The 15,379-nt window shown below is 35.3% G+C and overlaps 1 protein-coding gene across 1 annotated transcript in view; it reads right to left on the minus strand.

Annotated features, from left to right (window-relative positions):
• Positions 1-3,059: 3,059 nt before the first annotated feature.
• LOC138879510 (uncharacterized) overlaps positions 3,060-15,379 on the minus strand; it is a 41,977-nt gene continuing 29,657 nt past the window's right edge. Inside the window, exon 2 of the mRNA XM_070159125.1 lies at positions 3,060-3,169. Coding sequence (XP_070015226.1) covers positions 3,060-3,169 — 110 coding nt within the window. The remainder of the gene's footprint in view (positions 3,170-15,379) is intronic.

The following is a 15,379-nucleotide window of genomic DNA, read 5'->3' on the forward strand; positions in this document are numbered from 1 at the left end:
AATGCATCGTATCGTCCATAAATAGCAAGAGAACTAGCAATTTCTTATCTTGAATAGGAAAAGAAGGAACTGGCATCGTGCCTTAAGGCTTTATTGGCTAACTCGGAAAGTAGGAATAGAGGAGGCACGAGCCTACCATTAGAAGAAATCAAAGGTAATTAGTTCATCTTTGAATAGGAAGCCCGGTTAACCAAACAAGCTGGAGGGACTTCCTGCCATAGAGGAAAGGAGTCAAGGGAATCAGCTATGGGGATCTCTATAGATGCGGCTTTACCGGGGTTAGCTTGACTTTGACTCTCGCTACGACCCTTCTCTGGATAAATCCGAGTTTGATCTGGATTTCCCCCATTTTTGTATCATAGACCAATGATCTATTTTCATTTCTTGTCTACTATTTTCTTTCCAGTATTTTGATTATGATTATTTTTTAGTATTCTATTTTACGCGTCACAACAATTAGGAATTGAGAATCTATATCTTTAGATCAAAGAAGGGTCTAGCTGTTGGAATAATGGTATCCATTGTTATTTGAGCCCTTGTTGCAAGCAAAGTGTTTTTGAAAAGTGTTAGAAATCGTGGACAATATTTTTTTTCAAGTGCTTCAGCGGGCTTTGGCCTTTTTTTGTTATAGGTATTTAACTGGTTCGGAAGATAAACTATCAGTCAATGACGTTGCCAAGGTAGATGTTTTTCTTTGCCTTTCAAGATATTGCGTATAAAAAGAAAGATAGCCAGTCCTCTTGGGCGGCCGAGAGTATTATGTAAAAAGTACCAAGGAGGATCCACACCAAACCTCGACCCAGCGTCACACATTCTCTAGGTCCAAAGGGATCCAATGCCCAACTACCGACTCCTCCCGGAATTGCGTTATTAGAGCCGAGCCAGGAATGGCCGTTAGTAGACACCCACCACTTTTCACCAATTAGAGAGGCCCTCTTTAATACATTAAGAAAAGATGTTCACAGGGGCCAGAAAGACTCAGTCATAGAAATTTAGAATACCTACGTGGAAAGTTTATTGGAAAGAGGGAACTATTTCTCACCCAACCCTACCTATCCTATGTATTCGAGGGAGAGGCTGGAATCGAAAAAGACCAGGTTCCACACATATGACACAGGCAGAAGGTATGGGACGAGCAGTTTCTTGAAGAGCGAATTCAATCCTATAGTCGTCTTCTTTGTTCGAAAAATGCACAGTGGAAAGGGATGCTAGTCGGCTCCGCGAAGTTGTAGCCCAAAAAAAGAAGATCCAGAGTGATTCCTCACCTATCCTGTCAGGGGCCTAGAGATCCCTCGTATATATTGAGGATACCAAGAGATCATCGGGATACCAAAAGATCCCTAGCATTTATTGAGGATACCAAGATATCCCTAGCATATATTGAGGATACTAAGAGATCCTGGGGATACTGAGAGATCCCCGATTATTATCTTTGTGAAGAGTGGTATTCCTTGTGATTGTTTTTGTCTCTATTTCAGTTGTTGTTATCCTTATTACCATGTATAAATTCTTACCGTTAGCTTTCAATTGTACTGTTTTATCTTATTCTGTTATATCTTATGTTTCATTTAATCTCAGTAGGGCCCTGACCTTCTTTGTCACTACCCGACCGAGGTGAGACTTGGCACTTACTGAGTACCATTGTGGTGTACTCATGACCTTTCTGAGCATGTTTTTTATGTGCAGATCCAGGTACCTCCACTCAGACTTATCACATTTGAGACGAGGCATTTGTAGATATTCTGAGGTATATCTGTCGCGTCCGCAGACCGAAGAGTCCCTTTTTACTATCCCTTTATGTATTAGCCCTTTTGTACTTTCGTTTCTTTGTTAGATATTCTGGAGTTAGATGCTTGTAGACATTTAAAAGTTTGTGATCATGAAATTCCGGGTTTTGGGAAAAGATATTAGTTTCGAGAGTTGTTATTGTGTATGCCGAGCGACATTTTAAACATTGTTTTATTTCATTATTTTGGTTTTTAATTATTTCTTCCGCAAATTTTGTTTATTTTTTGCATTGTTAGACTTACCTAGTCGTAGAGATTAGGTGCCATCATGATGGTTCACGGAGGGCGAATTGGGGTCGTGACATTTCTCTTGGTACATTTGTTTCCTTCACTGTCCATTTTAGTGGGGATAATTGGTCTGTGATTGAAAATTATCCATAAGTCAAAGTCAGTGGCCTGAAGGAAATATACATCTTTCATTCATCATAGTGGTGTCCATCAAATAGAGGAGGTCTTACAATGTGTATTCCTAGATGTACCGGGGGATCAATCTCTACTGCCTGGTGTGCATTCTACCAAAGCATAAATATTTATGGTCTCGTCCTCTTTCTCTTCCTCTTTATCACTTCCACTGTTCTCATATGCTAGAAAATCATGTTTCATGGCTTCAGTAAATTCCTTGCCTAGGATTTTGCCTTTGTTTAGACCACTCTCTTTCATTTTTTCCTTTTTCTCTTTTTCAGCTCTTTCCTTCTTCCATTCAATTTCCCACATTTGGCAGTCTTTTATCATGTGGTCTAGCTTGTTACACTTGTAGCACCCATCGTATGAAGCTTTGTCAATCTATTTATGTTTGCCACTGTCTTCTCTCTTAGATGCATTTTTGGAGTTTTCATGAATTTCTTGAAATTAGAAACCATTGCTAGGTCAAGCTCATCATTGTCAGACTCATCTTCTTCGGATACCTAAGAACCAAGGCCTTATCCCTCCTTGGTTCTTTCATGCGCAGTTCCAGCTTTCTCATCTCATGAATCTTTAAGTTTCTATTAGCTCATCCAGTAAGATATTATCCAACTCCTTTGCTTCTTAAATGGTTGTGACTTTTGATTCCCATTAGACTAGGAGAATCATTATAACCTTGCTAACCAACTCTTCTAAAGTGAATACATTTTCAAGTGATTTCAGTTTATTTGTTATTATGATAAACCTAGCCATCATCTCATGGATGGGTTCAGACTCCTTCATGGAGAAGAGCTCATAGTTCCTAATAAGCAGTTCAATCCTTGATCTCTTCACTTGGTTTGTTCTTTCATGAGCAGTTTGAAGTGCATCTCAGATCTCTTTTGCATCAGAGCATGCATATATCCTGTTGCACTCATCAGGACCAAGTCTATAGATGAGGATCTTCTTGGCCTTCGCATTCTTCTCCATCATTCTGAAGTCTGCTACCACAAATTCAGAGGGCTCTTTGGGAACAATTTCATTTTGCGCATTTTGTTTAGAGGGAGTTAATGGACCTCGATTTACTATGTCCATAGTTCATAGTCTTCAGCCATCAAAAAATCCTCCATTCTTGCTTTCCACCAACTGTAGTATTTTCCATTGAACATGGGTGGTTTAATAGTTGATTGTCCTTTGTTAACCCCAGGTAAGGTACTCATTTTGCTTCCAAGATCTCTCTAGGTGTTAACCGCGTGTGAGAGAACCTGCTCTGATACCAGTTGTTAGTTTGAGTGCCTTTCTGAATTACTAAAAGAACTTGGTTCTTTACCTTACTCATTAAGTGTAAGCGAGATAAACTGTAAAATAAACACAACAATTTTTACGTGAAAAATCACCCGGCTCAAAGGTGCAAAAACCACGACCTACCACGTATGATTTTAACTTCAACTTCACTAAAACAAATGAGCCAAATGTATCGATTACAAGACCTGCAAATCAATACCCTCCAGTTCTCCTACTTCAACTATTTGACTTACAAGTTACTCTAACTTGCAAACTTAAATAATTATTTGAACTCACTCATTATGTATGTTACTTGATTACAACCCGATTTTCAAAAACATATTCACTAACTGACTCAAGAAGAACACTAAGACTAGTAATCAACTTGAGTGTTGAAAATGTAGTTCCACGGTTGATGTGCAAAAGGATGGTCTTAGCAGTCCAAAAAGATAGTATTTTAGTTTCCTTGGCTCCGAGATCTTTTAGAATTCCTATGCATAGCCAGCTTCTCATTTGACAGGACTCCTACAGTTCCAAGGACTCCACAATTACTCCACAAATCTTGTGACTCTTGTCTATCACTTATACAAGCATATCTTCTTGGACAACGACCCTTATCATGTTGGCAACCCTCTTCCAACAAAATCAGACTCGAGTAACTTTGTGAAAATGTTACTGCATTGTAAGAACCTTCAACATCGACCTTCAGGACCTAGTTCTTAGAGCCTTTCATCAGCTAAATCGAGGACCTAGTTCTTAGAGCATTTTCTCTGAACAAACTTTGTTAATCATCAAAATCTCAATACTCAACAATATTTTTTTTTATAAAAGTACATTATGATATGGATATTACTTATCTAGGTGTCTTTGATGTGTCCTCCATATAAAGGAGAGTATACAACACACAGGGCGGAGGCGTTTAAAATACTAGTTTTGATAAAGTTCAGGCGTCTGGATGAAACTTTATGGAATATAGGGATCGAGATGTCAAATCAGAACAAGTACAGATGTCTCTTAGACTATTCTGCCGGAAAAATATAATAAACTACTAATTCAAAAACAAATATAAGGGCTCATAGACTTCTATTCCTGTTGTAAGAGTCAATTTAATTAATTTCCTCTATATATTATTCCCCTTAATTTCGATTCAACTTACAATTTCACCTTAAAGTAGGTTTTAAGAGTCAATTCAACCCCCCTCGTTTATGAGAAGACATTTGGTTGGACTGGAAATTTTCCATTTTATCTAAGCGATGTACATTTAGGATAAAGTTGTCATTATTCAATTTATAAGTTATATCTCATACTATTACTACTCACGTGGTTATTTTAATAAGCGATGAACTAAAATACAAAGATAACATATTTTCACAAATCTTGTTTTTCCGATCAATTTCTTTAATTTACTTTTACCCTACTATTAAATGAGAGAGATAAGGCAAATACAATAATGAGCAAAAACTTTTTAACCCTTTTACTTGACTTTAACTAAAACAAACTATAAGAAGAGCGAGCTAGCAAACAAACTCACTTGGCTATAATTTACTACAAAGTAAAGAACAACTTTTGTCACGTCTTAATATGTTTTAAATACAAGAGCTGTCATCATTCGTGACATTCCAAAATATCTTAATTCCTAAGTATTCAAAGTCCCCTTGAAAATCTATTGAAGTAATTAAGACATTCAAAGTCTCTTGAGAATCTACTAATTAAAGTGAAGGTACAACATTGTAATCATAGTTAAGTAAAGGTGCAATTGAGCTCTCTTTTGTCGCGTGATTAATAAATGGTATGTCCCTTTTATGTCTTTTGTCTTTAACTAATTCCAATTGTGTGTTCCCTAAATACTTCTAATCATAAAGTCAACAATATTAAAAGGAATGTAAAGCCTCCTCCCAACCCATAACAACCCCTTTACGAAAAGCACATGACATTTAGGGTGTGTTTGGTAGGAATGAAAATATTTTTCGAAAAATTCATGTTTGGTTGGCTTAAATAATTTCGAAAATATTTTTCATATGAACTCATTTTCCTCCAATTGGAAGAAAATGTTTTCCTTATCAAGAGAAAGGAAAATATTTTCCAAAACTCTTTCTCAACCTTCCTCACCGTATTCCCTACCCTCACCAACCCACCCCACCCCCACCCAACCCCACCCCACCCCACCCCTACCCACCCCACCCCTCTCTCCAAAAAGGATTTTTCTTCAAATTTTAGTTTTTTTCCGTCACCACCCACCCTGCTATTCCCCCTGCTCCTCCCCCGGAAAAAATTATTTTTTTAATATATTTTTAGTTTTAGTTTTTTCATCTTTCAGTTTACAGCTTCGAAATTTTACAAGTTCCAAAGTTATGAGTTCGGTGGTTTATGTGTTTGGAAGTTTCCGGGCTCGAAAATTCGCGGTTTCGAAAGTTTACGGTTCGGAAGCTTATGAAATTTGTGGGTTCGGAAGGTTGTTGGTTCAAAAGTTTATGGCTTCATGTTTATTGTATCTAAATTATTTATGAATACTCTTGAGAAGTTATTTTCCTTAATTTGCGTATCAAACATCGAAAAATAAATAAAATTATTACTTGTTTTCTAAAAAAACATTTTTCCGTTGTACCATACACAACCTTACTAAGGAAAAGGAAAGGATGATTTTGGAGAGAGAGAATTGTAATATAATAAAGTTTTCATACATTAGGACAACGACTTTGGAAAACATGACGAAAAGGTTACCAATTTTAATATATAATAACTATTACTTAGTAAGATGGCTGTGGTATTCATCATATTTATTCAACTTTTACTATTGAAAGTTTATGTTATTAGTATATTAATATGATTGTACTCAGAATCTATACAAATTGTATCAAGAAAAGCGCAAATTATCTTGAACCTTGACCGAATGCACTGCTTTTTGTTTCCTTTTAGCCGATTGAACAATAGTATATGCAATTGGTTGAATGGGAAAAAAACCAAAATTATGTTTTTGAAAACAACGACATTAATCTTTTATACTAACATCAGGGGTGACAAATGGGTTGTTTGGGCTGAAGTTGGGTGGTTCAAGATAGTGTTTTAAAAGGCATGGGCGTAAGGCGATGCGTTACATATGCCTCAACGAGGCGGGCGTAGCTCTATGTGTATTTAGTTTTTAATATTTTTATAAAATATTGTAATTATAGAAAATATTTATATATAGGTAAAATTGCATAAAAATTAAAGAAAACTATAAATATGTGAAAAATATATATAGATGTGCTCCATCTCCACACAAAAAAAATTAGTCAAAATAATTCATTATACACTACTTACAACTTATAAGCACAAATAACTTGAGTTGAAAAGAATAACGTTTACTACATGGAGGAAGAAAAAGGATGACTAACCTGTAATTTAAACTTTGAACTTGTTGCTATGAAGGAGAATTGAGTTCTCTTTGTATTTGCAAAAATTTTAAAAAATTGACTCGTTGCTTTTGGGAGATTATAGCAGACTAGCGGACAAGATAAAGAATTGGGAAAGACCATAAATTAGGGCTTCTATGGATAAAAAAGGTCTTGACTTTTAAATTTAATAATTCAGTTCCTTTTTAAAATTTTTGAATAATTACAAGCTGACTTTTGAAAATTTGGGTATTATATGAAGGACTTTTGAGAATTTGGGTATTCAGCAAATTTGTTTTAATTTGAAAAAGTCTCTAGGGCTTACGCCTCACTACAAAAACGCGTCTCAAACACTCCGAGCGTATGCCCCAAATTGTAATTTTAACTTAATTACAAGTTGATATACAGTTTACCAATTGTATACAAAATAATGTATTAGAATATAATCTTTCATATTTTCTCTACCTCATTTTCCTAATAGTAGTGTCTAATCTAAGATTGCAAATAAGTTTATTGGCCAATATCCGATCTAATGACTGATGTTAGAATAATCACAAGTTCACACCATTAAACAAACAAAATAGAGGATCGATGAAAACGGTTTGATTCTTATATTGGAAATACGTGTTATCAGAAGAGAAATAAAGAACCTGCAATTGAATACCGAATTGCTCATAAGAAAAACAGTAATATACCTATTCTTTTTTAATAAACATAAAATTTATTAAAACACCATTAGCAACTATTAAAAAGTTTGAAAGCTTTGAATTTGAAAATCGAATTTTGAAAAATTATTATTTGTTTAAATTGGGTGTTGTTGCAAATAATTGCGAATATCCTTTGAAGTTTATAGCTTAATTTTGAGAGAATTTGGTGAAGATTCGAGGTGTTTTTGGTTAGAATTTCATATTGAAACTCGAAAATGAAGACACAAACAAATTATATATATATTTTTTATGTCAGGTGTACAAACAACACAAAAAAATATACAACTAACATAATTGTATATAAATTATATGTAAATTATAGTTTTTGATCGAATTCTAAACAAAAAATTATATTTAAGTTGTAGATAAATTGTAGATATATTGCTGATTTTGACCGGATTTGTATATATTTTTTAAAAAAACTTTAGTTACTTTAAATAGAAAAACTTAGACAAAATCGGGTAAATAAGTTTAAAATCTTGTATATATACGAAAAAGTCCCTAAATAAATGGGCTAATGCCCAATTATGCCCAAAATTCATTTGGGTCAAGATGGGCTAAACAATGAATCATAACCCTACCCACCCAACTTGACCCAAATCTTTTCAATATTCTCAACTTTTAAACAAATTAAAACCCCAATATTATTTTAAACAATCTCCTCCGACTCAAACCATAAATATGTTGTGAATTATATTTCGGTACCTCAAAAATCGCCCAGTGCCTGTCCTTTATATTATTGATATAAAGTTTATTTGTTGTTTTCTATGTTGTGTAAATGTGTTTCTGCTTCTTCTTCTTTTTTTCCAGATTCTTTTATATGTTTGATGATTGTTTTTGCCAACAACAATTAGTTAATAAATTATTCGATGAGTTCTTTTAGTTTAAGTTTCAACATACTTTTTCTTAGGTTATAAGAATTATTCCTCTCACTTTTATATCGTTATCAAATACCTGTTGGTTTAGTTATTAAAAAGATGTCTTGGTAATTAATTAACAATAAATAAAATTACAACTGGAAATATTAAAATGATTTACATGTAATATGAGTAAATGTTTCAGAATATGCATGGCCGCCAAAAAATATTAGCTCCAAAGAAATTATTTTATCCTACTCAAAAGTTAAAAGAAGGAATATTATTAACTGGAATCTTATGATCTGTACATTATATAATATTCCATCCTTTCCCAGTTATTATTAGGAACATGTAAATTGTGTGTCATTATGAATCTGATCATATTCTTTACTCCTTAACTTAATTATGACCTATAAGATTGAGCATTTTCATGGTAAAAATTGCACGGAGCGCCCTATTTGGTCGCCCCCATTTAACATATACCCATTTTTTTAAAAAGTTTTAACTTGTATTCACTTTTTAAATAACTTTAGCCTACTTACTCCTCCTTCATTTCCTTCTTCTTCTTCTTTCTTCTGCTGCTGTGAATATAAAATAATACAAATATTCATAAATACAATTGCTTTTCTTGCTCTTCTTCTTTTATCTGGTACAAGGCAATCACTATTCAGTTTCGGAATACGGTTTATAATGCTCCCTCTCTACCCATTTCTTTTAAATACAGAGAATCCAAACTAGTGATATAGGCCTACCACACATCCCGTGCGGTATTACCTTTGCAATTGAATGGAACCAGAGTCCAGGGAGCCTATGTAGGAACGCATAGACTTAATGCTCAGAAAGCCTAAGAAAGGCAATTGGGAGGGAGTTGAAATTCTCAATATAAGATAAATAAAATGCATATGCACACAGATTGCCGAAATATGACCTCATGAACTAGCGCAACTGAAATGGGTAGAGAGGAAGCATTATAAAGCTTATCCAGGACAAAAACTTCAGCTCTAGAGCTGAAGTTCGCCAGTTACAAAACAAAAACTTCAGCTCTAGAGCTAAACTTCAGGCCCGTTTACTAGAATGCTGAAGTTTTGCGTGATTGCCTTTGCTACTTTAGCCCCATATGCTGAAGTTATGCGAAAAAACGGGTACGTTTGCAATTTTTTTTGCAAATGGGGCACAAGTTAAAACGTGACACAAAAAACGGGTATAGATGCAAATGCCCCTTTGGATCAAAATTGGGCATCATCATGGGTTCATTTGTGATGTGATGGGTTAATTTGGGCTAGCCCAAAACATTATATCTTCAAAATTATTCCAGCCCAAACTCATTAAAACTTGGGAGAAATTTAAAAATAACCAAATTTACAAGAGGCATTCAAAAATAGCCACCATTTTAAAAGTAACTGAAATTTAGTCACTCTTTATGTAAAGATAAATTTGAATGAAAACACTGTTCAAAATACGGAAAAATACTCCAGCATAATATACTGAAGTTCCAATATATTATACTGAAACTTCAGTCTAATATAATGGAGTTCTAGTATAATATATCGGTCTAGCATAATATACTGGAGCCAGCAAAGGATACCGGTCAAATGGATTTAGGTTAGTTTTGCCAACCCTAACTAACATCAATCACACAGTTAGGAAAATCTATATACACGTGATATAAAAATAATATCACAATATTTGTTTGTTAAAAGGAATATTATTACCTTCTTTGATTTGCATGTTAAACACTTCCAACCATAGCAAGCACCCCATGCCTTAAACTTTCATCGAGCAAATCATTCATTATAAAACTAATAATAAAAGTTGTGCATGAGTCATAGATACTCATTCATAACTTTAAAATATAACGAACATGTTGACTGCTTTATTTCTCACCAATTAAGTGCACATATTATAAATAATTATATTTAATTATCTTTTAAGTTATCTGATACCGTATAGAAGTTAATCTCTTTTGCCTAACCAACTCCAACTTGAAAAAAGTGAAAGTTAAAAGTAATTATATCCTTTATTAATCATCATCCATTTTCCACGTTTTTCCTCATCTAATTAAACGTAGAATGTGGTTGGGTTGGGAGAAATTAAAAAATAGCCAGATTTACAAGTGGTCATTCAAAAATAGCCATAATTTTAAAAATAATTGAAATTTGGCCATTTTTCATGTAAAGATAAATCTGAACGAAAACACTATCAAAATTCGAAAAATACTCCAGTATAATATACTGAAATTCCAGTATAATATACTAGAGTTCTGGTATAATATACCGGTCCAGCATAATATACCGGTGCTCCAATCTCTAATATATTATACTGTAACTTTCCGTGTGTTAGAGTTCCAGCATAATATGCTGGAAGTTCATACACAGGTGCACCGATCTCCAGTATATTATGCTGGAACTTTCCGTGTTGCAGCAAAATAATGACTATTTTTCAATGACTTCAAAAATGCTGGCTATTTTTGAATGACCAATCTGAAAATTGGCTAGCCCGTGCTACTCTAAATTGAGAATTATGTTGGGCCGTCAAAATAAGAAGCCCAACTATTTTACTAATTCAAACAAGCTTGCTAATTTGGTCTATTGGAAACAATCTCTCTATCTCCACAAAGGTAGGAGTAAAGTCAGCGTACACACTATCCTCCCCAGACCGCACAATGTGAGATTTGTAAAAATTGCACGGGGCACCCTATTTGGTCGTCCTCATTTAATCTATACCCGCTTTTTTAAAAAGTTTTAACTTGTACCCACTTTTTAAACAACTCCAGGCCTCCTTCTCCTCCTTCGTTTTCTTCTTCTCAAGATTTTCCACTCAACTGCCGCTCACCTCCAAGCTTTCATTAGAAGAGGCATTTTGTGAACAGAGCAAGAAACATACAGATTCTTTCATTGTTTTTTGCTCTAGCTGCATGTTAAACTGTTGATGCATCGTTTTTGCACTTCGTCTCCTTTGTTTCTAGTTAGGTGGATAAGTTTTTGCCTAGGAAATGAATTAGCACAAGATACTCGTAAATTTATATCACAGTACACATGTTTTTGTTTTCAATTACAAAATAATCGAGCTGAAGTTTAGCAAATATAAATAAAAACTTTAGCTCCTAGAATGCCGAAGTTCAGCAAATACAAAACAAACTTCAGCTCCTAGAATGCTGAAGTTCAGCAAATACAAAACAAACTTCAGATTCTAGAATGCTGAAGTTTAGCAAATACTAAACAAATTTTCAGCTCCTAGAATGCTGAAATTCAGCAATTACAAAATAAAAACTTTAGCCAAAACATGTTGTAGTTTTATTGAATTGAAGTTTGTCATTGCACTATGAACTAAAGTTTGCGTGATTGCTTTTGCTACTTCAGGACCGTGTGTCTGAAGTAACCCAAAAAGTGGGTACGCTTGCAATTTTTTTCGCAAAGCGGGTATAAGTTAAAAGGTGACTCAAAAACTGGGTATAGATGCAAATCCCCCGTAAAATTATACTGAGTATGTTGTTGTTATTGTAACAAACCTGCTAATTTCCACCCAACTTTGGACTAGGCAAGTGGTAATCAACAATTATTTTCTGGAAAACAATTTTTTTTTTATAATGTAAAGAGGATATCCGAAAAAAAAGAAGAGAGAGATCCAATTCCGTTAGCAATTAGCAAGTTGAACAACACTTTATGTTGGTCCAAATTTGTCCAACCAGGAAAATGATCAACTAAGGAATAATGTAACTTGATGTTCTTTTTTTTTTTTTTTTAATAATGTAACTTGATGCTTTTTAATTCTCACAAACGGTTTTGTTATCCTTGTCTAGTGCCAGCATTTTCTGTTACAAATCGATAAAATGTTTTTGTGTGCATCTCTCTATTGCCACTGGTTACTAGACGTATTTTCAAAAAATATTTTCTACAAAATATGTTATGTCATCCCAAACACGATTCCATGTCCTCTTAAAACAATTTTCTCTCACCAGAAGCTCCTAAAATTCGTATCCAAACAAATGTAACAAGGTTCATTACGAGGAGATCAAAAAACCAAATAATCATTTATAAATTAATTATTAATCAGTTATACAACAATCCTAAATAAGTTGGGGCAGTTATTGACGCTGATTTACAACAATATTGGGAGGACTCATGATTTTGCAAATATTTTTACGTTGGTCATCTCCCTGCCAAAATTATCTTTTACCTGAACCTGGGACGAGTTATGCGAATTTCACATAGGTGGAGTTAATACTAACCATATCAAACTTGACAAGAAATGTTTTTTACGTCAGCTCGATAAATGCAATAATGCCTTTTTACATAATTTATTATTAGACTTATCATAGTTAATTAATTCATATTTTCATTGATAAACACCGTCAGCCTCTCCCTCCTCGACCAACTCTCTGCCCCCCGCCCACCACCCACTCCTCCGTCGGCCCCCTTTCCATAGTTCTGGGTTAGGGTCAAGATTAAGGGCTAGGACCAGGTTGGGGGTTGAGGTCGAGCTCAGGGCCATGGTTGGGTTTTGTGATCGGGGTTTTGGAGATGTTAAGGTTAAGTTTGGGTCAGAATCAGGATCGGAATTGGGTTCAAGTCGGGTTTTGAGGTCGAGGTTAGAGTTCGTGATCAATATCGGAATTGCGATTCGGAGTCGGGATGAAGATGGAGATGGGGATTGAGATCGGGGTCGAGGTCAGGTTCTTCATGGTCGAAGTTTGGGTTTCGAGGTTGGGGTCGGAATCAGGATCATTCTCCAATCTCTAACTTTGAACCTCGAACCCTACACCAACTCGACCTCGAACCCTGACTTTGACCCCTAATCCTGAATGTTGACCCTAACCTCGACCCAACTCTGACCTAGACCCTAGTAACTGGTCTTGACCTTAGATCTTGATTACAACCCTCACTTGGAAACTCGCCCCGAACTCCGATCTTGACTCGCCCCCCATCCTAAACCTGCCTCTAACATTGACCCTCATCACCAATCTTGTCCCTGAACCTTGGCCCCTACTTCACCCCGACCCTAAACCCCTACAAAGTCTGGACCCCAATCCTACCTCCTACCCTGACCCCGTCCTTAAACTCTGACTCACGTCCTCGATCCTAATATCGATCTCGACTCCAACCCCGACCCCCCACCTTGACCTTAGGCCAGATCTTACTGCCATGCTCTTCCCCCTTCCCTTACCCATTTTGTTTCCTATAGTGGTTTCCTAGATTATGTTTAATATTCAGAAAACTTTTTTGTTAAGTAACCAAATATTTTTTATTTTAAAAATGAGTAAGAAAATCACTTATTTTCTAAGAAAATATTTTTAGAAAAACATCTTCCATGGAAAATATTTCCCTTCATACCAAACTGATAGGTTATATACATCCTTGTTATGTTTTGATGATCTAACAAACTTAATGATAAGAACCAGATAAGGAACCTATTACACATGCTCAAGTACTTAAGGAAAACAAGTCTCACATCGGAGACGTGGTTCAACTCTTCAGAGTCAAATGAACAACAGAGGGAACAGATGACCACCAACTCCCTTGCTGATTGTACTAGTCAACCCCCCAACTACTGTAAAATTGCTGCTTGTACACGCAACAGTGCAAACAGTGCAACACTCAATTTTATGGGGAATGCCCTTGTACCAAACATGCTTGCATCATTTAAGTGAAGTCACCTATGAAATATTAACATTGAAGAAAAGGAAAACAAACTTGCACATTCAAGAATCCATTAAATACTCTCTCAAGTGTGTGTCAATCCTGCAAGTGATACTCAAGGGCATCAAAAAAAAAAAAGAACAACATAACGAAGGACCAGTTTCATGTATTGAGTCATTACATGTCCTTAGTTGTGTTGTGTCACGACCCATTTTCTGAACAAGCCGGGACCGACACTCGATCACTAAACATGACCGAGCTAACCATCTCTGCTTATCAAATCTATTATAATTCCAAACTTTATATGCAACAAGGCAATACTCTAACCAAATACTTTTGATTAATTTAATTATTTAAATAAATCAACTCCAGAACTTTATTCGTAGTAACTACTGAATTAATGCTAAGTTATTATCAAAAACATCTGAACATTAACCCAACGACTATGTCTATGAAGCCTCTACTGATAAACTGACGCACTGCTCAGGACATGAGATTTTCTGGTCAGTTCTCTAAGTAAACAAAGAAATAACTAAATAAAGATAACTTTATGGAATACTCCACGAACAAAAACAGAGCACACTAATAGCAATTGAAGATAAGGAAGTCCTAACCCGTAGCCTACTCGCCTGCAAAATCGGTTCCTACGTTGTACCGCAGACCAACGTAGGTTCCCAAAAGAGAACATCGGTATCATCCATTGTACTCAGTGAGTCTCAACAACAGGGGACGCAACTTTAATACAATACCCATTACGAGCAAAGAATATAAATGCATAGAAAACATAAAGCCTCTAAGAAAAATTCTAATATAATTTGATAATAGTTTATGAATATTCTAAAAGAAATTCTTTTCTTTTTCAAAAAAAAAATTACTTCTCTTTATACTTTGGGAGTTCCAACTATCCTGACTTAATTCTATCTCAGTCACTGTGTGATCAGCATGGGTTCGATCCCAACCTGATCGAATAGGCCCAATCCACGAGGTGTCACTCGCTTCATGGTTCTCAACGCTCATGTATCATACCTTAGCATGGCTAAGTAATTTCTCAGCAACGAGTCCCTCGGCTCGTGTGCTCCCTACTTTAGCACAAGTAGTTTCAGGAAGTCAATGCCTTGGTCAGGAACCTCGGCCTGGACGATGACCCCTTCTCAGAATAAAGGATACTCCCAAAAATCTTTTCTTTCTACATCTTCTTGTGACTTTTCAAGTCTAAATCTTTTCATTTTGGAACATCATGTACATGCTCATGCTGTTATACTTAAATGTAAAGCATTGCATAAGAATTAAATAAACATCTAGAAGTATTTCTAAAGATTCTTACTGTTACACCTCCTTTTACGCACCCGCGAGGGC

This window comes from Nicotiana sylvestris, chromosome 10 (genome assembly GCF_000393655.2).
Source record: "Nicotiana sylvestris chromosome 10, ASM39365v2, whole genome shotgun sequence".
Taxonomy (NCBI): domain Eukaryota; kingdom Viridiplantae; phylum Streptophyta; class Magnoliopsida; order Solanales; family Solanaceae; genus Nicotiana; species Nicotiana sylvestris.